The 26,362-nt window shown below is 38.3% G+C and overlaps 1 protein-coding gene across 2 annotated transcripts in view; it reads left to right on the top strand.

Moving 5' to 3' along the window:
* Nucleotides 1-26,362, top strand: part of myom3 (myomesin 3) — a 313,022-nt gene that overhangs the window by 144,201 nt on the left and 142,459 nt on the right. For both annotated transcript variants that reach the window (XM_039740882.1, XM_039740883.1), the window contains exons 11-15: nucleotides 5,056-5,197; nucleotides 9,004-9,203; nucleotides 10,510-10,563; nucleotides 19,894-20,021; nucleotides 20,529-20,712. In XM_039740882.1, the coding sequence (XP_039596816.1) occupies nucleotides 5,056-5,197; nucleotides 9,004-9,203; nucleotides 10,510-10,563; nucleotides 19,894-20,021; nucleotides 20,529-20,712 (708 nt within the window). The remainder of the gene's footprint in view (nucleotides 1-5,055; nucleotides 5,198-9,003; nucleotides 9,204-10,509; nucleotides 10,564-19,893; nucleotides 20,022-20,528; nucleotides 20,713-26,362) is intronic.

Raw genomic sequence — 26,362 nt, 5'->3', positions numbered from 1 at the left:
AAAAAAAAAAAAATCTAAACTGATATGTGAGATAAAATGCAACTGTTGAAATCATATTTTATTTGGCAGAGATGGCAATGTGATATTAGGTAGAATTATTATTGCTATGAGGCCAATGTAAACATTTCCACCACTGGTTTCCCTAAAGCCTTTCCTATGTTTGCGCTGTAGATGGCATTGGTGTAGGACTCAAATTCTCTCTGCAGCAATACATTTTCAAATGCTGCTCTCTAGGTGCCTCAGTTTTCTCACTGGTATCTTTGCCTTGACTTACAAAGGCAATATTATGATCATCAGCCTTTTCAAATTATTTTCACGGTGTTTGCGATAGTTTTATCATCATCTGTGTTTTTTTTTTTTATTTTCATTTATATTTCATCATTTTCTGCCACCAGCATTTTCTTGATATTGCTTGGTATACTGCTTGTGTAAGGTGATGGCAGTTTTGAGAGAAAATGGAATCAGGAGGTGGCACAGAGAAGTCATAATTCACACAGGGGTCATAACTGGGAATACAATAACGAAATGACAAGGCTCAGAATGTGTAGCCAGAATCGTGGTCAGAGAACAAAGCTGTAAGTCAAAAGCCAAAAAAGGTACATGTAACTAGAGACAAGAACTGCTAGATGTAAATCGTAATCAGGGGGCAGAAAAAATGATCATACCCAGTACATTCAGAAGCAATAAAATGAATTGACACAAAGGTTTTTGTTTTTCTGTTTCTAAAATTTAAATCTTTAATGATAAGTTATGCATGGCATTGACCTTTTAAAACATTGCGATATTGAAATCATGATGTGCAACATCCAGGAACTGCCTCTCAGCAATGGGGCTTCTCATTCTAGCAATCAATTTCAACCTGGTGGCATCCATAAGGAAAACAGGATCTGCGCTTTGGTAGAACCAGGTCATTCATAAAGAAACATAAAAGGAATATAACCACTAGATTCCTTGGCCTCGGAAACCCTGAAAGCCATACTCAATTAATTCTTAGAGACTGAGGAACACTTAAAGAAATGTAAACTTATAAGACAAATTATGACAGCTTGCTATGATGATGGAGGGCATGTGTCAGTTTGATGGTGAACCAGATGACATGTTACTTAAGAGCGAGGGCTTCTAGTAAGCTTATGTTGGAATTTTAATAAAGAAAAGACTCCCTGTTGAGCAGAAAGTTTTGTTTGTTTAAGATTTTCATGTTCTTGGTTAAGACACCTTCCTATTTCTTGATTTTTCCATCTCAAATTTTTAGGTAGCCTTAAGGTTTCAGTTTCACGTTTGCATATTCAGCCTTTTCCAGTCAGAAAAATTTGAAACAAACAATATACACATTTTTAGTCTTTCTCATAATTTATTACCAGAGGCTGAAAATAAATACAGTAATATGCCAGCTTACAAAAAAGGTGCATTCTAGGACTTTAGTTCATTACATGAAACATCACTATAGGAACCTACCCAAAGCAGCCATATCCCCTACTTGATGTTGCAATGACTTGATCACAGCAAACTCCTGTTTTGTCAAATAATCTAAAGAAATAGCAGGCCACAAGAACAATAAATGTAGGGACTAGGATCAGTCAAAGTCAAAAACTGGGAGAAAGTATATCAAGCAACTCATCCAAACATTAACCAGATCTCAAGATCAAATAAACTGACATTATGAGTTGTAACCATAACGCAAACTACCTCACATGATTAGATTTCTTTGAGAATTCACAATTTTATCCATGAGATGCAACTTCTGTAGTGTGTGGGACTAAACTACTGGGACCCATTTCTTAGCATCTGCTACACACAATGACAATGCACATAGAAAACAAAGTGATGTTTCCTGGAAGATGCAAACTTATTATTCTACCTTTGTTAAAGCACAATCAGAAGTAAAAATGAATAGCAAAATCAAAATAGTCTACATAAAAACTCTATTGAGAAGCAGAAGATTAAAAAGAACAAAGAGAAACATGAGAGAAAAGAAAAATGAAACCAAATCATAACAGCAGCAGGATATCACAAAGCTCACAAAACAAGAAAATCAAAGGAATAAATATCACCAGCTTGTCATAGAACCCAACATTTCTCACTAAGGTAGAATATTAAAAAATTCTAACTAAGTAAGAGATCTGATTAGAAAAAAGTCTGAGAGCATATGTTTTCTGACAAATGAGAGAAGGCCATTGAGTCCATCAAGTTAATTTCCAATTTGTTCCAATTTCTCATCCAGCATCCTTTTAAAGTTTATCAAGGTCTCTTGGTAGTCTGTTTCAGATTCCCATAACTCGGTGTATTAAAGAATTTCCTGGCTTCAGTCATAAATGCACTTCCCTTTAATTTCCCCTGGTGTCCTCAAGTACATGGTTCACTGTTTAGTTGAAGGAATTCTGCTGGATCTTCTTTATCAATGCCTTTGAGGATTTTGAAGACCTGGATGAGGTCCCCATGCAGTCTCCTCTACCCGAGACTAAGAAGGTTTAATTCTGAGTCGGTCAAAAAGTCCTGGGATGCACTTGAGTGCTCTCCGCTGCACAGCTTCATGTGCTGCTCTGTCTTTCTTGTACCGTGGTGACCAGAACCACAAACAGTACTCCAGATGCAGTCTCACCAGGGCATTATATAGTCTTAGCATAACATCCTTTGATTTATATTCAACAGTTTTTATGATATAACCTAACCTTTCATTTGCCTTTTTAATAGCTTCTGCACATTGCTTAGAGAATGAAAACATTGGGTCAACTTAAAAGTCTAAATGCTTTTAAGAGGATGACTCTATAAGAATTTGCCTTCCATCTTGTATTTATTTATAATTGACATTCCTGTTGCCCAGAAGTAGAACTGTGCACCTTTCTACAATAAACCATATTTTCCAAGCGTTTGTTCAGTTCTGACACTTGTTCAGACCTTTTTGAATTGCTTTTGCTGCTGTCTTAGTGTTTGCCTTCCCTCTAATTTTTGTGCCATCTGCAAATTTCGCAAGTTTATTAACTACACAAGAATCAATGTCACTAATATAAATGAGACACCACTGATGCCCACACTCCACCTGGAGCATTCTCCTCTTGTTGGTCCTCCTTGTCTATTGTTGGTTAGTTAACCAACTTAAAATCCTGTTTTTCAGGTTACCACTGATGTTTATAGGTTATAATTTTAGAATTCATTTTCAGTGTGGGACTTTATCAAAGGCTTCTTAGCAGTCTAAGTAAATTATGTCACATGCTTTGTTTTTGTCAACTACTCCAGTTGCCTGTTCATAATTTTTTGACAGGATTTTCCTCTCATAAACCCATGCTGATTGTTATTTAGCATATTATTTTCATAATACTGTATATTCAGGGTACAAAGCCATTATAAAGTCATGAAATTTTATCTAGGGGATCAGAAGTTGAAAAAATATTACATTACAACCCATCTGCCTAGATCTACCAACCCGGTTTGCTAGACATCAAGAGTACTTTGAGAAAAGCTTCTACAAAACCAAAGGAAGGCCTTTGAAAGAAAATTTTGCTTTTGAGTGTTCTTCTGGAGACAATATTGTTTAAGAATTACATTTTTTTGATAACATTGTTCTTCATTTATACCTTAATGAACTATAGTATCAACTAATCATTAGATTATTTATTGTATATATCTAATTTCTGTTTTATAATGTCCCTTTTCATAATCTATGCCAGTCAAACCAAAATTTGGTCCAATTGGACTTCAATAAACTCCCTGATGACTGCATACTAAATAATATCAGAGACTGGAATTATTTATATAATGGGATATGGTTGTACTGTATTGTAACATTAATATTAATAAATCAATAAATGTTTCTGGTAATTCGTGTGTCAGCTCTTCATAAATAAGACCCCTTGTTTTGATAGTTGCTCTTGTGAAAATAGTCTCTTCATGAAAACTGTCTCAGTCTCAAATTTCTATCTAGTCTCTTTTCTAAAATTTACTGATACAGGGTGAGCATCCCTAATCTGAAATGCCAGGAACCAGAAGTATGTCAGATTTTGGAATATTTGCATATGCATAAAGCGATATCTTGGGCATGGAAACCAAGTCCAAACACAAATTGAATTTATCCATCCATCCATTTTCCAACCCGCTGAATCCGAACACAGGGTCACGGGGGTCTGCTGGAGCCAATCCCAGCCAACATAGGGCACAAGGCAGGAACCAATCCTGGGCAGGGTGCCAACCCACTGCACAAATTGAATTTATGTTTCATCTTATATACATAGGCTTATGGTAATTTTATATAACATATTTCATAATATTGTTCATGAAACAAAGTCTGTGCACAGTAGCATCAGCAGAATACCTGTAACAACTGCTAGACAACAGCAATAATAAACAATGGTAGGCTTTCAGTTTCAGTGTTTTAAGTAAAAGGTTACTGTACACAGGAGATATGTAAAGAAACAAAATGAGTAATGCATGTAGGAATGGCAGAGACGATGAGTGACAACAGACCGTTGCCAACAGAACAGAGTGTCAGAGCCTATGTCTCCTCTAAATTGCGCTAAATTCCTGTTTAAACTGCCACCCTGGTGTTACCGCACCTTCCACCCATTGGTAATGCACTCGCAACTCCTGGAACTCCACAGGGAGTTTGTCTTGCCTTGTCACTCTTTGATCACTTTTATCCTAGATTCAGCAAACATTTGTGTTTAGTTTTGGAAGTTGGAGGCCAGGTGATTATAATTTTCACTCATGTCTGCTAACGGGAAGTTGGAGAATTAGTGATGAGTGAGTGAGCCAGTCAGTGAGTCAGTGAGGGCTTTGCCTTTTATTAGTATAGATAAGGGAGAAGTGGTGTGTGCAAGAAGGTAGGAGAATGAAAATGGTTGGGTTGGAGGGGATTTTCTTGGGGAGGTGGGTGACCATGGTCTGTGAGAATGACAAAAGGAGAAGAACCACAGACGTGAGGTAATGGTCAGTAGTTGTTAGGACAGCTAAAGTAAAGAGAAAACTGACCTTGTCTAAAGAGATTTCTCAATGTAAGAAAACAATCAAAAAATTATGCTTTTTGTGTGCACTATTCTTTTATTGTCTGTCCCTGTCCAACAGATGCAGTAGCAGATGAAGCAGGAGTACCTGGATCTCCACTGGATGTGCAGTGCACTGACATAAATAAAGATTATGTTTTTCTTACTTGGAAACCACCAAGTGCAGATGGAGGAAGCCCGGTGACAGGGTACTATGTTGAAAGGTAAAGTACAATTTTTTTATGTACCTGATGGTTATCCAAATAGAATAATCATTACAAGTTTATAATAAAACAGATTCCATAATACTAGAGGACCACTAGCCTCAGTGGTGAGGATTGAACCTGCAGCATTATAGTTTATAACACAAGACCTTATGGAACAGGATACTCTCTATCCTATCCAAGCCGTAAGATATGTTTGTGATCAAAGATATTTAGGCTCATGTATTTAATAGTAAAATAGTATTAAATGACTGGTAGAAGGACAAAGGACAAAGATTCCTACAGGATAATAGACAGATGTGAGGGAAATACTTGGCTTGAAAAGGCTTCTTCTAGAAAAAAAAAATATAAAACTGGAATCCTGAAGGTAGCAGCAAATAAGATAACCAGAGATTAGTGGGGAATGTTTTCTGGTGATGCCAAAAGGCAGTATTTAATTCTGACTCCAGTTGTGCACTCACCAAGATATTTCAAAGGTCATATTCTGAAAGAAGAACATAGCATATGCAGATGTAGGAGCCTCCTGGCAGAAGGAAAAGTGCCTAAGAGTAAAAACAGAAGAGTTCAGCAGAGATGGACACAATGCAGCTCCTGAGAAAGAAGGCAAGGGCCGGTCTTCTTCTACATGGCTGCCCAGTGTTTACACTATATTCTGAAATTTGGTCCTCTGCTTTCCTTTTCTTTAAGTTCATGACCAGGGGAAGAGATATGGTGATCAAAACCAGAAAGACTAACAATCACCAACAAAATTAAGATCACATACAAAAGATGTAGTCAAAGAACTGGCAAGGATAAAAAAACGAGAAAATACAGTAAAAATTAATTGCAAATATTCAAAGCAACGGAGTTTATTTACAACTCCGAGTGACTTTCACCTCATTGTGTAATTTAGTTAGAGGTCTTGACACCTGAAGACACTCCCAGAGATACGCTATGGAGATTTTTGGCAAGTTGCATCAGTTTCATCTCCACAAACAAAAAAATGAAGGTTTCAAAGAAAATAACACTATACCTATTGTGAAATATGGAGACCGCACAGTTATTCTTTGGGTCTCATCATCTTTGTCGAAAGCTATTTTCATTTGTGTTATTATTACAATGAAACCTCTTAAGCAACGTCTGTTTTTTGTTAAATACAGAATAACCTATGATGGGTGCCAAGTACTTTTGTCAGTATCAAGTTATTTCAGAGACAATTGCGGTTTCTTCCTTATTTGTGGTAGGGTACCTGGAAATTTGTCAACGTCTGTACAAACCACTAAAACTCCTGGATGTAATCAAGCCAATACATCTTTGCAGATTGTTTCCATACTGGCTGGGGAATAGTTTGTTTAATTTTCATCAGAAATGTCTTATTATTACCAGAAATTGTTATATAAATCACATCTAATTTACAGTAAAATAAGCTGAAGCTTTTAGGGCTCCCTATATGTATTAATTCTTCCAGGAAAATTCTATATACGAGGTGTGGCAGAAAAGTAATGAGACTGATTTTGTATTTACCAAAGTTATTATTTTTTTCAAACATCAATGTTATCCCCTTCAAAGTAGTTCCCTTGGGCAACTACACACCGATGAAGACGTTGTTCCCACTGTTGGTAGCAGCGCTGGAAGTCTTTAACCGGTATGGTCTTCTGCATGTCCGTTACACTCTTTTGGATGTTTTCTAAAGTCCCGAAATGACGTCCTTTGAGGACATTTTTCAGTTTAGGAAAAAGTCACACGGACTGAGGTCAGGTGAATAAGAGGGCTGGGGAACCACAGGAATGCCTTTTCAGGTAAAAAATTCTGTTATGGAGAGGGCAGTTTTTCGGCACCATTTTGGCACAGACCTTTCGCATGTGCAAATGTTCAGTCAAAATTTGATGAACGGTAAATCTGTTCAAATTTAATTGTTCACTCAACATTCTTAATGTTAAAACGACGGTCTGATCTCACAAGAGTGTTCACACGTTCATTGGTTTTCGAAGTTGAAGCCCTCCCTGAACGGTGTTCATCTTCAACATGTTTTCTGCCTTCCAAAAATGATTTGTGCCAGCGAAAAACTTGAGCTCGGGATAAAGAATGTTCCCCATAGGCCTGTTTTAACTTTTCAAACATCACACTTGCCGTTTAATGGCACAACGTTGCTCCAAATTCCGCTGTTCCATTTTGCGTGACGCAACCAAAACACAACTTCGCTAATAGCAGTCACAAAAATCACGTAGTTAACGGAAGGAGTTGAAACTCGCACTGAGCTATGGGAGGGTAGTGATACACGTGCTCTATCAAGGACAACAGCGCAGCATTGCCAGATCGCTTGCAGTGTTGCCAGTCTCATTACTTTTCTGCCACACCTCGTACATAAAAAGCTAAAGTATGTCCATCTGTTACGTTATTACTCACCAGCGACTGAGGTTAGAATCTTGATCTTAGTCTTGATTGAAAGCTTATGGCCTGATATGTACTGAAATTGTCAAAAATTTCATGTGGTGCCAACCTCCAAAACAGACCTAGTGTTATGGGTTTGTTATGGTTAAATGATCAAGAAACAAAGTGGCATGGTGGAAAGAAAACAAAAACCAGCAATGTCGGCTATGCATCAAGCAAATCAGAGGCAGATGACTTGACAGGGAATACCATAATAATAATAAAAAGAAGAAGACGAAGAAGGGCTGCAGTATCTGTTGCAGCAATGCAGCAATGACAAAGACAGAGGAATGCATGCGATCTTCAAAAAAAGTTAAGTGCGGCATACAAAATTCAAGAACAGCAAACACGGAGAAATGCATGCAGTGGTCACAAACATGTTCAGACTCCTATAGGAAATGCGAGCTCTTACGTGTGTCGACAACTGGCATAGAGTTACTGCTGCTTATATCTAAACTTTTGTTGTCCTGAAGAAGAGGAGACACAGTGCCATCTGATGAATGTGAAGTGTTGGGTTACAAAACGCAAAAATGTCAAACACGCAGAAATGTATGTGCATCAAGCACATCACCAAAGATGATTAAGTGCTGAAGACCAAGACAGAAGAGGCAGAGAGACACTGACAAGCGCAGACAACGAAGAAGTAATCCAGAATATAGCCCAATAGGTTCTACAAATTCAAAAAAATTTAGGTCACAGCAACCTGGTGGAAACTTTACTTGTGACTAAAAATGTTTATTATAATCACAGCACAGTCCCATCAAGCTAATCTATTAATAATCTCCAGGTTCACAGTTCATAATTATGCCAAAGTCCTCTGTAGTAGAAAGAAGGAAAAAGATGACATCTACTGAACATCAAGCACATCACAGAAGAATTTTAAGACTGAGCGACTGAGCAGCAGGCACACAATAAGACTCACAGACATGCAAGACAAGTCCAGGATACAGAATACAAGAACAAAAACAAGTGAGAAACACAAGCCGTTAAAGATCACTACTTAAGAAAGTTTCATCACTAATGTCAAACTATATTTTTTCATGGCTGAAAACAAAAGAATTTTTTGCCAACATGGAAAAGTTCAGCTTATTCTATATAAACAACCTTTATTTTAGGACTGCAGTTCTGCATGTTTCAATAGCATACAGTAAGTTAAAGGATGCTTTTGTTGTCAGTGCAAGATATGCCTAAAAATGAACATTTTACCTGTTTCCTTGTGTTATGTCACTTAAAAAGCTTCTTCCTCTAACCCAGTTTTGTAGTTGTGTCCCAAATGAAATTGCAGTGTGCTCTGCTGTGACAGCTATGACATGCCTGGAATTACAAAGGTGTTTTGAATAGAACTTTTATTTTTCTAAATTCTGCGCTAACCTTTCTGTTCATTTTTATATTCACAGATGTGAAAGAGGAACTGCAGAATGGGTTCAGTGCAATGATGAGCCCCATAAACTCTGCAGATTTCCACTGCAAGGTCTTACAAATGGGAAAACCTATTACTTCCGAGTGCGGGCTGTGAACAAAGTCGGGATTAGCCGGCCATCTATGAAGACCGAACCAGTGACCATATCAGATCCTTTAGAAGCAGGGAGAATCATGGGTAAAGAAGAGAGAGAAAAAAAATGAAAGTGGCCAAAATATATTCACAAAACAACATGCTGATAGCAGGGTGCAGTTCACTAATTAATCAGCCGTGTTTATTATGCTAACTTTAGTTCCAAGTTTTAAAGTTACTTTATGGCACTTAATGATTTTTTAATCAATTCTACCTGTTTTATCTATCTATGTATTATTATTATTAACTAGTATATACTGTAGTTCCTTTCACATCTATCTATCTATCTATCTATCTATCTATCTAGCTATCTATCTATCTATCTATTATATAGTGCCTTTCACATCTATCTATCTATCTATCTATCTATCTATCTATTATATAGTGCCTTTCACATCTATCTATCTATCTATCTATCTATCTATCTATCTATCTATCTATCTATCTATCTATCTATCTATCTATTATATAGTGCCTTTCACATCTATCTATCTATCTATCTATCTATCTATCTATCTATCTATCTATCTATCTATCTATCTATCTATCTATCTTTAATGCTTCTTCATATTATAATAAATCATTAGTCATTCAGACCATCTGTATTTATTGTAAACAGAGTCTTTATAGTAAACAGTGTTGTCAGCTCTTAACAAAGCAATTAAGCACAATATAAAATAAAATGAAAAACCAAGCTGTTCATATTTTTTAGAAAATAAGTGGAGAAAAAGAATTTGGTGTACAGTAATACTCTACATTGTCTTGAATCAAAAAAGATTATTTGACAGTTTAAATTTCTTTCTGTCACAGATAAGAACTCGACTGCAGGTCCATTTGCTGTTTCAAGGACACTCCTTTGGATGTTAATAGTATTTTTGATAACTGACTATAAATCCAAACTCAAAACAAATAAATAAATAAATTATACAGAGTTGCTCTTTACAACCTCTCATTTTATTCAGTCATGACTTGTTTGTTCCATTTGCAATTCCAAAAACAGCACAAAGATATTGAATTAGGACTATTTTCCCTCGTATATTTGTTTTTTTAAAATCAGAGTCCTGAATGTTTGCCTGGTAGTTATATTATACTTATGAGCTCTGACTTGTATAAATGCAATGTGTACTTTATATATAAATACTTGAGTTCTTCAACTTCCAGTACTGCACTACCATGAAATGCACCTGTTAAGGTAGAAATCTGCTCAGTTGTGAATCCTGAACTGATCTCAGTATCTCAAAGAAACACATATCTCCATAAATAATGTGTAATAATAATGTGGTGCCATTGTTATAATCTTTGCAGTCCCTGGAAATTCAGTCTTGTTAATGCTAACATTTTCTTTCAACAGTCATTGACCTGGACCATGGCAAGCAGATCACAGTAACAAAAGATGAAATTGAAGGTAACTTTATTCATGTTTTTCCAGGTGTTCATCTAACTTCCTAACTTCTTTAGGATTTTTAACCTTAAAGATAAAATACAGTATAAAAGTAATGAAGGATGTCAAATTTTGTCAGGTTTCAAAATGTATTAATTGTTCAGCAGTTCTTAGTTTTTAGCATTGGATAGAATATTGGAATGTGGTTCAGATTTTTTTTTCCCTGTTCTGACTCTTTTGCAAACCTCCCATGTTTTTCTTTCAGGAAAGACTACTGGTATGACGTTTATCAGCTTAAGTCAGGCATACAGGTTGTGATTTTTGGCACGATTTTACACCCAATTTGTAGTCACTGACTGATTTTCTGTGTCAGTCCAAATTTCATCTTCATCAGCGATCAGTATGAGAGGGTTTGTGTTACATCTTACAATTGGGCTGTCGTACGATCAGAACAGTCTCTGTCATATGAGAAATTTCAGTTGGCTGTCTCATTTTCTGATGTTGCCATCAAATTTCTAGAAATTCATTATACTTTGATTGCAGTGATGTGTAGGGGGCAACACTAACAGCAATGGACATGGCACTGAGAGAATGCATTGTGTGGATGGAGATCAGGAAGGGCAGCTTAACTGAGATCTGGCAGCAAACCTCACAACCTTCACAACTACCTGTTTGTCCAGTCTTATTGCACATCAACCATGCGGTCTCACAGCAGCCAGTGCGTAACCTTGCATAAAGAGTAGCTGTTGCATAAGTAGTACATTTCTTGTCTTTTACGCATAGCTGTGATATTTAGTCAAAGTGACCAATCATAGACATCTTTGAGAAGGCCTGAAACTCAGCTATTCAAAGCTAATGAGTCTTTCACTGTATGTGACACAGCATACGTGGGATCTTTGACGTACTCAGCTGTGATGGGCTGCTCATCTCGGCATATACATGCGCAAGCCACGTATTTTACTAATGAAGGAGAGCAGGTAGCCTGGAGACTTGTTTAAAAGAAAACACCCCTGTGTATGTAATAATGCTGTTATTGCGTTTGATTGGGTTTATTGCATCAAACACATACAAATTTGAAATATGGCAGTGCCCCGCCTGTGCGACACCCCAGTGGCTTGATGTCTTCTCTTGTGGCTTGTCTGCAAGTCTGAATCAGTTCTCCTTTTGAACTGTAATTCAGATCGTCTTGCTTTGACATGACTCTTATACTGCTTGCCACAACTCAGAATACAATAATTCTCAAATGTGCTTAATCTGATTCAGAGTTGCTAGGAACAGGTGGTAACAGTACAAGATCAATGCCATGTTATGCCCATTTCTTTTAGATTCTCTGGAAATGATGATCGCCATGTCTGGTGTGGTTTGTTCTTCTTTATCTTGCTTCTCAATTAAGTCCAGTTAAAAGATATTTGGACAGGCCTCTTCTTTTTAAAAGAAGTTATAGCTTGCTCTTCCCTAACAATTATTTTTTTTCTGGAAAAGTTTTAAAGAAAAACTACATGGGTGATTCAGATCACATAATGCAGAAATCCATTCTAATGGTTGTTCATCTAACAAAGAAATTGTAAACACTACTTTGGATCTATCAGAATCGCCGGTTTTGGTGTTACTAATAAAAAAAAAAATTTTCATCATTGGTTTGAGAAACTCCTGCATTTTTCTTGGTGTTGGATGAGGTATTGGAGGCTCTTTACTCACACTTGAACTAGCTTGAGGAATTGCATGAGAGAGGGCAACTTCTTTTGGTTGCAACTGTCAAAATTCAAGAATCAGCTGTTGAAAAGAAGACCTAGAAACACATAACATCTCAACTGTGCAATTGAGGACATCACTATTTTGTGACTTAAGAAAAGAAAATATAAATACACTAGCTGTACCCCTTGGCTTTGTCCAAATAGTAATGAAACAGGACAAACTTTAAAAATCAATAGACGTTGGCATTATATATGATCGTGTTCAGCTCTGACAGGAGAGCGTTCCCCGCATGGGGAGAAAAGCACATGGCCGTGATATCTCTGGCAATCAGCAGCTACCCTCTAAAACACATGGAGCTCTGATCTCTCTCTCAAAAATGTGAAATGTTACTCCTTAACAATCTGTAGATGATAGTGTCTGTTGAACAAACAGGTATTGCTAGCTAAGCAGAGGCAAGGTACGCTCCAACACGTGGTGGGATGTAGACCAACTCGAACAGAGGCTGGCAAGGGAATGAGGAAGGCCCCGCCCCCCTGCTCTCAGCCCACAGCCACTCTGTTGGATTTGCATAAATACATCAGTACCGCAAGCAAACTATGGTACTTAGTGCGATGAGAGAAGTCGCAAAATCAACCGGAAAGTTCAAGCAAAATATAGAAAACAACCAGATCTAAATCCATTAAGTAATTCTCTCATGAAAAGCGGACAGACATACGAGAGAACGTGCTTGGATCACGAAACTTTTAAAACCATTTTTTAGTGAGCACCTATGGGCCAAGGGTAACCTATGTTCCAAATTTCAAGTCCCAAGTCCTCATGGTTCAGGAGATTTGGTGATGAGTGAGTCAGTGGTTTTTGGCTTTTATATACATACTTTGTAGATTTAAATACGTGAAATTCTTTTTAAATCCTGGCACACCCAAATGTGCATGTTCACTGGCATTTCTAAACTAGCCCACTGTGGATATCTACATGAGTGTCCCCTGCATTGGACTTCCATTACATTCACGATTAATTACTAACTTGTGCCCACGGCTGGCAGTGTAGGCTTTACTGTCCTGCAGCTCTTTAATTAGATTACATGGGTTCCATAAACAAATGGATAAATGATAGAGGGTCTTCAAAAGTTTTGTCTTGAGCAGATCTTCTTCAGAGACTACAATTTTCAAATAACATGTTTAATAAGCGTGTCTGACTTTTAAGTTTTCACTCAAACACGCTTTCAAAAGCGCCAAGATTTGCGATGAACTTGAAAAAGAATTACTGCAACACAGACCATATGGGTGGCTCACAAACCTTTAAAAATCATTTTGCACTGGGCCATTGTAGCATCAAAAAAAAGGGGGACATGTGAACGAAGCAGCCGTTTGTATTTAGGGCTTGTTACTTTTAGTAACTGACATGAGCCATGTTGTGTTTGAAGATCTGACACACCATGGTCAGTACATGGCAGTTCCATTAGCCGTGCAGAGATTCCCATATGGTCTAAACATTTGTCTTCTTTAAAGTTAGATGACACGATTGTTAGAACAGTTTGCTTGTTTCATCAACAAGGTCCCAATTTGCAATTCCTTTCTGCCTGTGCTGTCACATAATTACCGTTTTGCCAGGTTCCTGCCTAGGGACTGTTTTTAGTACCCTGTGATAATGTGTCTTCTTTCTGAAGATCAAAATTGCAACTCTAATTATATATATTTACTGAGCAAAATCACAGAACGTAATTGCAATGACAATAAGACATCTGTGAAGTCTCTAGGTGTAAGTACCTATGTACACCCATTGCCATCAGTTACCTCAAGGCAGACATGACACAAAATCGCAGTATCCAGACTACAGGTGCAAAGGCCCCAGCAAAAGTCTCTTAAATCAAGTTTCCTGTATCTTATAAATCTAATGTCACTTACTGTACAGTTGTGCTTGAAAGTTTGTGAACCCTTTAGAATTTTATATATTTCTTCATAAATACAGTATGACCTAAAACATCATCAGATTTTCACTCAAGTCCTAAAAGAAGATAAAGAGAAATCAGTTAAACAAATGAGACAAAAATATTATACTTGGTCATTTATTTATTAAGGAAAATGATTGAATATTATATATTTGTGAGTGGCAAAAGTATGTGAACCTTTGCTTTCAGTATCTGGTGTGACCCCCAGAAATATGTAGAAATATAGACAATTCTAAAGGGTTCACAAACTTTCAAACACAACTGTAGCTATTGCTGCTTAGCTGCTTGATGCTAATACTGTTCCCTTCACATACCTCAGAGGATGCTTCTTAAGTGGGATCTGCCTAAGGATTTTATAATGTTTATTATCTTCCTAGTGTATTTTTAGTCCTGAACACTGTTTATTCCTACCTGTCTTTCATTACAAATATAAATGTGTGGGTAAATGAGAGTGACAGATATGTCCACAAAGGCGTAGATCTTAAAATAATAAATTAACTAACATTCCAACATGGCCAAGATCATGAAGGAAAATGATGGGAATGCCTTGAGGCCTGAATTTGTGGCCTGCATTGTTAGCACTTGAGATACCCTTATCCTTAGTTTCTTTGCCACAAACAAAACATACCAGAAATGTATTGGATACTTAACCAGGATGTGGGAAAAACTACCAGGGATATAACCTCATGGTCTATTTGAATAAATTTATGAAACTGCAGGATTAAGGAGGCAAAGACATCCCAAGAGCCTCATGTAAGTTGCTCTAACATCGATGTGATGACACACAGAAGTCTGTGATTAACTAGAACACTTGTAAGGTTGGTGATCTGAAGAAGTCTGTTGAGGAAATGGACATTTTCCACTTGATTAGAGGAGGAAAACTGGAAATCCAATCTGCCACTGTGTGCCAACTACGCCACAGTCACTTTCATGTTAGTGAATGGGTGCATATTCAACTGGCAATCAGAGTGGTGTACTCAAAGAGATTTGTACAGCTTATTGAGTAGAAACCAGGAACAACAGAAGATGTATATAACAATACTTGTTACAAGACTTCTGCTTCTTCCATTTTAGTTCTCCAGTGTCTTAATTTTTCATGCATAATTTTATTTTTGTCTCACATCAATTTTTGTGGTCCAGGTGCACTGCATCGTGTTATAAAACAGAAGCATTGCAACAAGCACATCATTCAAATCTGCCACTTACTACCTGAATGTATTTCAGATAAAAATGAAAACAACTTTGAATCCTTCCCCTTAATAGAAATGACAGCCTATGGATGATCTTTAACCAGTAAATTAAGGAGCTTTTCAGATACCTCTGAAATGATCCTAAGTAAGAGATTTTAAGAGGGAGCTAATCATCTCAGCATGTTTGACAACTAACAATGGAAATGACACAATTCAGAGATTCCCCAAGAAGGATGGCTGTCTAAAGCAATGTCAACAATGAACTTACAATATAAGAAATTTTATTTAGCCCAGTTAGTACCTAACGGGAGCAGCCAAAAGAGTTACTTTGGCTAGGTAATAAATCCTTATTCCCGGGATTTCATCTGTCCATTATGGTCTGCATAGTCCATTCCAGATTTCTGTGGCTAGTGATGAGCAAAACATTCAGGATTTGGTTCGTGTGTGTCTATGTTTTCTAAAGTCTCATTCAAACTTCTGTATTTATCTGTGTTTTTTCAGCATCTGTGTAACACATGTAATACCCACCACAGCAGTAATATCAATTTTATGTATTATTCTCATTCGCAGAGGAGTGTAATATGTATTTTAAACATTTGACAGTTCCACAGGTAAACACACACTAAAACATACCATCATGAACATTGCTGAGTTTTTGCCAGATGAAAATTTCACTGCACTGAAAGCTGCCCAGCCCTGCTCCAAATGCTGTTACCTCATATCTGCATTATCCTACTTATGGGTATGCGCACGTCCACAGATTTATTTTTTCCCACTAGACAGCCTTGTTTAAATACTAATTGATAGACAGTTGCATGTGGAATTAGCGCATACCACTGGCATAAATTTCATTAAAAGAAAAATACAACTTGTTTCAAAAGTTTTTTAGCAAAGCAAAATACTAAATGTTGCTGTAAATTCAGTTTCACGCAAATCATTTCACTCATCGCTATCCCTGACCCCTAGTCTGAAGTTGTGTTTCCTGGTTTGTTTCTTGAATTCACTACTGCTTCATTTAGTAGGGTCTGTAGGGATGTGTCTGTTTATTTAAATGAAGGCTTGATCAATATCTTTAATGAATTTTAAGAATTTGGATGTCATGAAACATTGACTTTTGTTGCAAATCATTTCACTCATCACTATCCATGACTCCTTCTCTGAAGTTGAATACATTTCCACTTCATTTCCAGCAGTATTCTTAGTTATGCAATTGTTTATTAAAATGAAGGCTTGTGCCGATGTGGGTTCTGGCTCCACACTCCCATTGCTGTTGGAAGCACTTGAACCCAACACCGTCGATAATGAAACCGAGTGAGCTAGTCAGTGGAGGCAAATTACTGAGCAAGGGGAAGGTAGAAAGTGCAACAGTGCTTTTATTTAAAACAGTCAACAAAATAAACAGTGTTCATAAAGTGCAGTTCTTCAATAAATAATCCATAAAAGGTAAAACGTGGAGGTTAAAACAATAGAAAAAACAATCCTTTAAAACGAGAAGTTAAAATCTTCTCATGGAAGCAGTTCTTTAAAACAACAAATCCGGTGTAGCGTTTCGGTTAGCGTCTCACCTGCTTATCCCGTTTGGGCTTAGCAGCAGGCAAGACGCTCTCTGCAGCTGCCCTCCTACAACACAAGCGAGACTGGAGACCTCCCGATCCCTGGCTTCGGTCTGGCACTCATCCCAGTCCCCGAGACTTGATGTCCACCAATGACCAGGACGCACACATTGGGGACTCCACCACCAAGCCTCCCGACTTCCGCTGCCTTTCATTGGCCTCTCTGCGGCCAGTCGCCTTCCCTGGTCACTCCCACTACCTGATCGCTCAGCGGGAGCGACATCAACACAAACACCTGGGTGTCGGCCTAACACCCAGCTTCCACGCAGCTGTCCACGGCCGATCGCGCTCACCACACTCACGCACCGCCTGCTTCCTCTCCTGCTCCCGGTAACCTCCGTCCTCTCCTTTCCTTTTTTTCTCTCTCCATTTTTTCCCCCTCCACACCGACTCGCTTCTTTTTAAAACGTGAGGGGCCATCACAGCTGTAGCATTAGCCACGGGAGCAATCACGAATATGGGCAGTTCCTCACCTGTGCACACGGTGAGAAACGCCCACATCGATGACCGCCCCGCGGCTCGCTACAACAACGCCCCCCTCACGAAGCCGCCTCGGGTGCGGTGATTATTTAAAATGAATGGCCTTTTGCTCAACGAGCTGTGGACCCATAACACCACAAGGCTTGATCAACATCTTTGATGAATTTTAAGAATTCTGATGGCCAATGACGATCCATGTAGTTCCCCGTCTTTGTTCAGTTCTAAACAGGATCAATGCTCTTGGTCTGTCAGAGTAAGGCCATGCACTTATGGCCTGAGATGCACTGTGTTTATTTCCTGTAATGTGGAAACCAGCACTTCACTCAGTACTACCAATGTAATCTCACTAGTGTTTACAGAGCTGGAAATGAAGGTGGTGTGTACTCTACTTAGGCACTAAATCTCAAAAACATATTTCCACTATGCTGACCAAAACAGCATCCGAACTCAACCACCAATTAAAAATGCACTGTTTGCTTAACTTTATTCACCATATATCTATAATATATATATATATATATATATATAAATATCAGGGATATGGTGTGCCAAGAGTAAATCAAGAATCAAGCCAAGATGGAACATTCGTCCATTGCAGGACATGCTAATGCAGACATCCTCACTGACACAATCCAAGAGACATTAGGGTCACCAATGAAGTAAAACCCATTCATTAAAAAATGAACCAAAATAAAGACTGGCAAAATGAGCAGATGGCACGCTGCAATCAAGCCACATGCGAAACCAGTGGTTGTCAAAGTAGTCCTATGGACGCCTTGTGGCTGCAGGTTTCTGTTCTCCAAAACTGTCATAATCATTGAGTCATTTCACCTCAGACTGATCTCGTTTAATTAGCTGTGCTTTTTTTCCTTATCGTATTTTGCATTCAGAAAAGTGCTGCAGTGCGATTTTTACATTTATAAGACATTTGGAACCATTTATATTTTTGCTATAGCTTAAAAGCTTAGCTGTCTTTTATTTTTTTCCTGATAATCTGCCCTTTTTCTGGGTAGTTTGCTCTTTTTAGTTGTATCTAACTAACAACAAGCAGAGCAGACACCCAGGCAAGTGACACTGAACACTGAAAGGCTGCAACTACTTCACTGAGGTGCTCATTAGTAAATAAAGGCTGTGGAAAAGCAAAGTGAAAGTCATGAAGATGATGAAAATCTTAAAATCCAAGTTAAAAAAAAATAACAAAACACACAAATTGTCCTCATTTAACATACATAACTGCTAGGTACATTCTCATAAAAAAATGACCAAACTTACTGACCCCAAAACATAGCATTTAGAAATGCCACCTTCCTTAATTAGGCTAGGAGTCCAATTCAAAATGGACGTTTGTTGGAACAAAAAGTTGCTGCCACATGAGGTCCTGAGGCCAGAGTTTGAGAACCACTTGTGCTAAACCAAACTTTCTGGAGCTTGATAGCTTGACTAAGCCATTTTGCTCCAAAGTTTCAATTAGAAATTATGTTATGTTGCTCATATGGTTATTTTTTCAGCTTTGTATGAGAACAATAGACATAATTCTGTTGCTTGAAAAAGTTATACAAACGATTAAATTATGCACTGCAGGTTCTCTATGTTCATTATTCTTACTACGTATCTTCACAGTTGTCAATAGCACTTGATATACATAACTTGAAACTTTCATCCTTTTTATATGCTGGGGGCTGGAAGGGAAGCTCTAACTGTTCATGATTGCCGGGATCATGCCATGTATCGACTATAAAACCTAGCATCTTATTGTGGATATGGTACCGGGTGAAATATCATATAGTACTCTTTTTCTGTTGATTAGTGTCATCTTGCAAATGTAGTATGATCCAGTGTCTATTGTGAACGGAGCACATTTATTTTAGTATTGTGAAAACAAATCAAATATGCATAGCACATCAACGTATCAGAATTTAACCACTTTTCAGAAATATAGGAGAATTGTCTTTGGCCTAATTCTGCTGCCCGGCCGTTGTCTATTTTTGGTCAGTAAACATTGAGAATGCTTTTCTCTAATACAATGATGGCTCCTTGAAAGCAATAAATGACTCTTAAAGCTTTGGATGATCAAGAAGCACTGCAGTACCTGTACAAAGCAGAGATGAGTGCCTGCAGGGGCAGATGATGATGACAGCAAAGCTAATTGAATGCACTAAGTGAACAGCTGTGGCACTTAATAAAAGAACAGCACCCCGACACTTTAGGAAGAAAAAAAGAAAGAAAAGAATCATTGATATTTTTTTCTTTTGTGCCACTGCCTTTATTGAACCAGATGCCATAAAGCTTTAAAAGGTGATTTCTTTTTTTAACATCATGTCTACAGTTTTGTATTGATTTTTCTTTTATGTAAGGGCATGAAGAGCAAGTACATTTTCTTTTCACTCAAAATGCCATCCTTAAATGCTGTTTGGTCTGTTATTTTCAGGTGACATCCGAATTCCATTACCCCCTACTCAAGTGCAGGCCAGTGAGGTCAGCGGCAGCTACATTGTACTAAACTGGATGGAGCCAGACCCCAGGGGCAGAGAACCGCTCAACTATTATGTAGAAAAGGTGAAAAAAGAAGAAAACTGGCTTGAAAGTGGTGACTTCTCGTTAAAAAAGAATTAGATAAATTCTAGATTAAATAGATAGATAGACAGATATATATTTTAGGCATGGAGACCAGGCATAGCCATGTGTTCTCCTCAATGTTCACGATCTTCTTGTGAACAAGAAATGATTTTCTGCTTAGATTAACAGGTGAGAAGGTCTTAAAGGCCAGTCAAGTGGACAAGCCACTCTACTGATAGGCTGATTAAGTCAAGTTAGACAGTTATATTTATGAGGGCTTGTATCAACTCCTTCTGTATGATCTCCACAAGATGTTCTTTTCATTGATATTTTAATTGTCACACTTCAGTGAATGTTTCCTGTAAAAATATATCGAGGAGGAGAAAAAAACACCAAACTATGCAGAAAGTTCCAAATATGCTTAGAAGAAGTAAAGCTTTTTCAGAAGTTTTATTAGTTTCATAATGAATATCCAGACAAATTATACTTTGCTCTTTTCATCTTCAGGCAGAAGCAGGAAGCGGCAGATGGCAGATGGCCAACTTTGAGATTCCAGTCAGTTCTCCGAGATTCCCAGTTTTCGGCCTAAACAAAGACAAGTCTTATCAGTTCCGTGTCAAATCTGTGAATAAGTATGGAGTTAGTGAGCCATCTCTTCCAAGTGAGCCCATCCATCTGAGAGATACATTTGGTAAGAAGAGGTGAAAATGTTCTCTTTTAAACTGCAGACCAAGCCTCTAATTACAGAATTATTTATGTTCTTCTTTATCTTGACGGGGTGGGACAAAAATGATAGATCCAAGAGGCAGAGATACTACTAAGGATAGGATGGACTAATTGGTGTTAGAAGCCACATCATAAGTTCAAAGGAGATGATCTGTCTGGGGATTCAATTGATTGTAGTCTAAATGCACCTTATTTGGAAGGTCCTGATTGTGATCAGTCAGTATGGTGGACTAACCTACACAATGAAGTCAGATCAGTATGTAGTCGATGTACTTTTAGCAGAAATGACAGCTTTGAGTCAGTGTGCACAGGTCTTTGGCAGTTTTGCCCATCTGTACATTATTTCTGCTCATTCTTCGTATAAAATTGCACAAGCTCTGATTCTGACTTGGTCACACCAGAAAATGAACACTGTTGTTGTTTAGCCATTTCTGTGTAGGTTTTGTATTATAATCTGGGTTGTTGTCTTTCTAGAAAAGAAATTTACACCAAGGTGCAGGTTTCTTGCAGACTGCATCAGGTTTTGCTCCAGGATTTCCCTGCATTTTGCTACATTCATTTTCCACCTCAATCCTCACAAGCCTTCCCCTGCCTGCTGCAAAGAAACATGCCCACATCATGATGCTGCTACCACCTTCATGGTGGGAATGGTGTGTTTTTGATCATGTGTAGTGTTTGTTTTATGTTATACTAGCCATCCCCCATGGCTTTGCCCGTATAGTAGTGAAACAGGACAGGGAGGAGGGCCCTGTCTGGCTCCCCATTCCTGATATTGCAAAATCAACCAGAATGTTCAAGCAAATTACAGAAAAAAACCCAATCTAAATCCGTTTGCTAGCTAAGTGGAGGTAAGATACGCTCCGAGGCTGGTGCATGAGTGAGGAGGGTCCCGTCCCCCCTCCCCTCAGCCTGCTGCGTGTCTCTTAGATTCATGCAAATAAATCAGTACCGCAAGCGAACTACGATACATAGTGCAATGAGAGAAGTCGCGCAAATCAACCAGAGTGTTCAAGCAAATTCTAGAAAAAAAAACCACGATCTAAATCCATTAAGTAGTTCTCTCGTTCGCTAACTAAGCGGAGGTACAGTACAAGTCCCCAAGCTGATGCATGAGTGAGGAGGGCCCAAACCCCCCCCCTTGGCCTGCTGCATGTCTCTCGGATCCATGCAAATAAATCAGTACCACAAACGAACTATGATACATAGTGCAATGAGAGAAGTCACAAAATTAACCGGAGTGTCTAAGCAAATTCTAGAAAAAAAAACCTGATCTAAATCCGTTAAGTAGTTCTCTTGTGAAAAGCAGACAGGCATTGGATTTTATATATAGAGAGATGTGATATTTAGTCTAATTATGATCAGACCACCAAACCTTCTTCCAGCTGACACAGTCTTCTAAATGCCTTCCGGCAAACTCTAGCAGAGATGTCACATATGTTTTTTTCTCTTTGCTACTCTTCCATAAAGCTGCAATTGGTAACACACCCGTGTATCAGTTGTATTCTGCACAGTCTGTATCCTGTAACTCCTTCAGAATCTTCATAGGTCTCTTGGTGGCTTCCCGGTCTAGTCTTCTTCTTGCAGAATCACTCAGTTTTTGTGGCCAGCCGGCTCTACTCAGATGTACAGTTCTGCTATACTCTTTTCTATTTTTAATCACTGGCTTAACTGCATTCCATATTTATCCCCTGACTTGTTACCTTTTCACAGAGTTGCTTGGAGTGTTCGTATGTCATTGTTGTGTAGGTCAGGCCGCCATACTGACTCAACACAAGTTGGATCTTCTACTTTCAGGTGTGTTTATACTGTAATCAATAGAAACCCCAGACAGGTGACCTCCATTGATCTAATTCTGTGTCTTCTAAATCCAAATGGCTGCACCAGCGACAATTTAGTGGTGTCATTTTAAATTGGTGAATAGTTATATGATCAATAATTTTGTGTTTTATATTTGTAATTAATATAGTCTACTTTACAGAGATCTGTTTTAACTTTGACATTAAGGATTCTGTTTCTGTTGATCAATGCCAAAAAAGCCCAATTAAATCCAGCGATTCAATGCTATATAACAATAAAGTGTGAAAACTTTCAAGGGTTTGAATATTTTTTATAGACACTGTAAGCCACTTTGAGGACCTCTGCCCAGGCAGGATATGTAAAAGCAAGGCAGATAGTCAGCTTCAAAGTACTGGAGAGACCAGAATAGTAAGCAGCACTACTATTTTATTAGTATTCTTTTTTTATTATTAGAAACTAGAAAAAGGTAAACTGGTCAGAGGATAGCTGAGATTAATGTTATTAGGGCAAAGAAGGAAAATCAATTCCAAAACACTGATTATAAAGATTCTTAGAACTAATTGGGAGAAATGTGAAAAACAAGTTGGAGTTAGTAAAAGAAAAAAATGTAATTAAAACCTTTCAGCACTTGGGGATTTGAGAAGTTGGGAACTACTTCTTGGATACTAATTAACCTTTATCACTGCAAATGTAAAATCGTACCTGCTTCTTGAGTGTGTCACCATTTAATTAGCTCAAGCCAAATAAATGTTAGTCACAGAGCTGCTACTCTTTCATTTAAACTATTACACAGTGAAGTCCAAACTAACGCAGTGTACAATTACAGGAACTGCATAGCTAAACAAATAAGGGTGGGCTAAAATGTGTATGAGGATTCATTCTGACTAAAACCACATACTCCAAGACATCCTGAAATGATTTCGTAAATCTCCTTAATTAGAAAAATCCTATAATGATGATAGGGTGGCATAGGGTTTAGAACTTCTGCTGCATCAAGGACCCAGCATCCTGGAATCTTGAGCCCATTTGTGGTCAGTGTAGAATCTACAAGTTTTCCTCAAATCTCTGTAGACTTCTCCCCAGCTTTAAACCTACATCCTAAAGATTTCTCAGTGAAGGTGATTGGTGATTCTGAGCTCATCCTGTGATAGGCTGGCAGCCTGTCCAGGAGTTTGTTCCTGCCATCCACCCTGTGTCAGAAGCCATACCACAGTCATTTCAGAACAGGCTACCCAGGTGAAGCTAAGCATGTTTAGGCCCTGCCAGTGCTTGGATTGGAGACCATCTAGGAAACCATTGGGTTGTTGTTGGAAGAGGCATTGGTAAGGCCAACAGAGAGCGCTTACCCTGTGGTCTGTATGTGGATCCCAATGCCCCAGCGTAATGACGAGGACACTGTACTGTAAAAACAGTGCTGGCCTTTGCATGAGATGTAAAACCAAAGTCCTGACTCTCTGTGCTCATAAAAAGATCCCTGAGTACCCTTCCTAAAGAGTAAGGTCTACCCCAATGTCCTGGCTAAAATGTCCACCATGGCCTAGTCATTCTGACCCCCGATCACCTCCTGTTTTTAATTAACTACAAGTTTCTCTCTCCCTTTCATCACTTAATATCGGATGCGTGGTGAGCACAATGCTGCAAAAAATGGTGGATGCTACTACTTGTCGGTGGTTTAAGTGGCTCCCCACTATCCATGTAAAGAGTTTTGAGTAGTTAGCAAAAAAGTGCTATATAAATATTCTTCTTCTTATGATATGATTCAAAACACCGCTCAGGATGAAGCAGGTTTAAAAACATGGATGGATGAGAACGCTATGCTATATGATAATAATAATTTGAATTTCCATTACAATGCCCAATATTCTGTTTTCTGCTAGATAGACTAAAACACATTAAACTGGTAAGAAACAAAACAGATAAAATGATCAGAAATGCTCAACATTCATTGACTGAAAGTTATAGCCAGAAGCATTTTATCAGTTTGGAAGGAACAGTCCAGTATTTTCAAACAGGAGACAAATCTCCTCATGGAGCAGTGGTTTATTTTTAAACACTGATGTCAGAAACAATGTTGATGTATGCCATTATTACTAAACAAATGCCAGCTTTTGTTAGGAACAACATGAAGTTCTAAAAACACTTAATATTTTTAGGCAACACTCAAAACCAACTCTCAAGAAGCGTGATGTAACCATTAATCTTACAAATGTAACAGTTGTCGCCTTCGGGTTCAGAGATTTTCGGCAGGTGTGATGGCAGACAAAAGGCCAAAGTGCAGCTCCAAGATAAGTTAACTAAGAAATTAAAACTGCCTACCTGATACAAAAAAAAATATCTCCCATTAAGAATGTACCCACTAGGATGGCACAGAATATAATCGGCACCATCTGTCTTCTGTTCAGGACACAGTGGATTCAGAAAGTATTCTGAACACTTCACTTTCTGTACAATTTATTGTGTTGTAGATTTAATTTTAAATGGATAAATTTGCCATTTTTACTCATCTTTCTCCACTTAATAACCCATAATGATGAAGTGCAAACACACTTTCAGAAAGATATGCAAATTTATTAAAATCAAAAACTGAACTCTCTCATTCATATAAGCATTAAGACCCTTAATTCAGTACTTTGTGGAAGCCCCTTTAGAACTTTGAGTCTTCTAGTGTAGCCACAAGCTTTGCACACCTGGATTTGGGCTGTTTGTATCATTCTTCCTGGTAGATCCCATAAGGCTCTATTAGACTAGAAGGGAAGGGTCTGTAAACTACCATCTTCAGATCATTCCACAGATGTCCAATCGGGTTTAAGCCACTCAAGGACAGTCAAAGACTTGTTTTGAAGCCAGTCCAGTGTTGTCTTGGCTGTATGCTTTGGGCCATTGTCAGGTTGAAAGGTGAACCGTCTCCTAGTCTGAAGATACGTACAATCTGGAGCATGTTTTCTTCAAGGTCTTCTTTATATTTGGCTGCTTTCATCCTTCCATCAATTCTGACTAGTCTCCCTAACCCTGCCGCTGAGAAGTACCCCCCATAGCTTGATACAGCTACCACAATGCTTCACTTTAGGCATAGATGAGAAGCAGTACCTAGTCCTCACCAGACATAGTGCTTGGAGTTCTGCCCAAAGAGTTCAGCTTGTGCCTCATAAAACCAGAGAATCTTTTTCCTCATGTACTCAGAGTCCTTTAAACTGTCACTTACCTTGGTACAAGCATGGCTTCTCTCCAGACAGTTTGCCATAATAGACTGATTGATGGAGTGCCTCTGAGATGGTAGTCTTTCCCATTTCATTAGAGGGCGTGTGAAGCTCTTTTAGTTTATTATGTTCATGGTCACCTTCCTGACCAAAACCCTTCTTGTCTATTTATTCAGTTTGGCATAATGACCAACTCTAATTGAAGTTCTGGTGGTCCCAAACCTCTTCCATTTCACATTTATTGAGGCCATTGTGCTCCTAGGAACTGTCAAAGCTTTAGAAATGGCTTTACCCCCTTACCCGATCTATGCCTCACCACATTTTGATCTACAGACAGTTCCTTGGACTTTATGGCTTGGTTTTTGCCCTGGAATGCAGGGGGAACTGTGGGAACGTATAGACACAGGTGTGTGCTTTTCTAAATGATGTCCAATCAATTCAGTTTGCCACAGGTACACTCTATCAAGTCCTAAACACGTCTCAAGGATAACTACAGTGAACGGGATGCATCTGACCACAATTTGGAGTGCCACTGCAAAGGGCCTGAATATTTATAGAAATGAGAGATTTCAAGTTTTAATTTTTAATAAATTTGCTTTGTCATTATAACCCAGCCGGGAC

This window comes from Polypterus senegalus, chromosome 17, assembly GCF_016835505.1.
Source record: "Polypterus senegalus isolate Bchr_013 chromosome 17, ASM1683550v1, whole genome shotgun sequence".
NCBI lineage: Eukaryota > Metazoa > Chordata > Cladistia > Polypteriformes > Polypteridae > Polypterus > Polypterus senegalus.
Note: the sequence above shows the minus strand (reverse complement) of the source record. Positions and strands in the feature narration are given on the sequence as shown.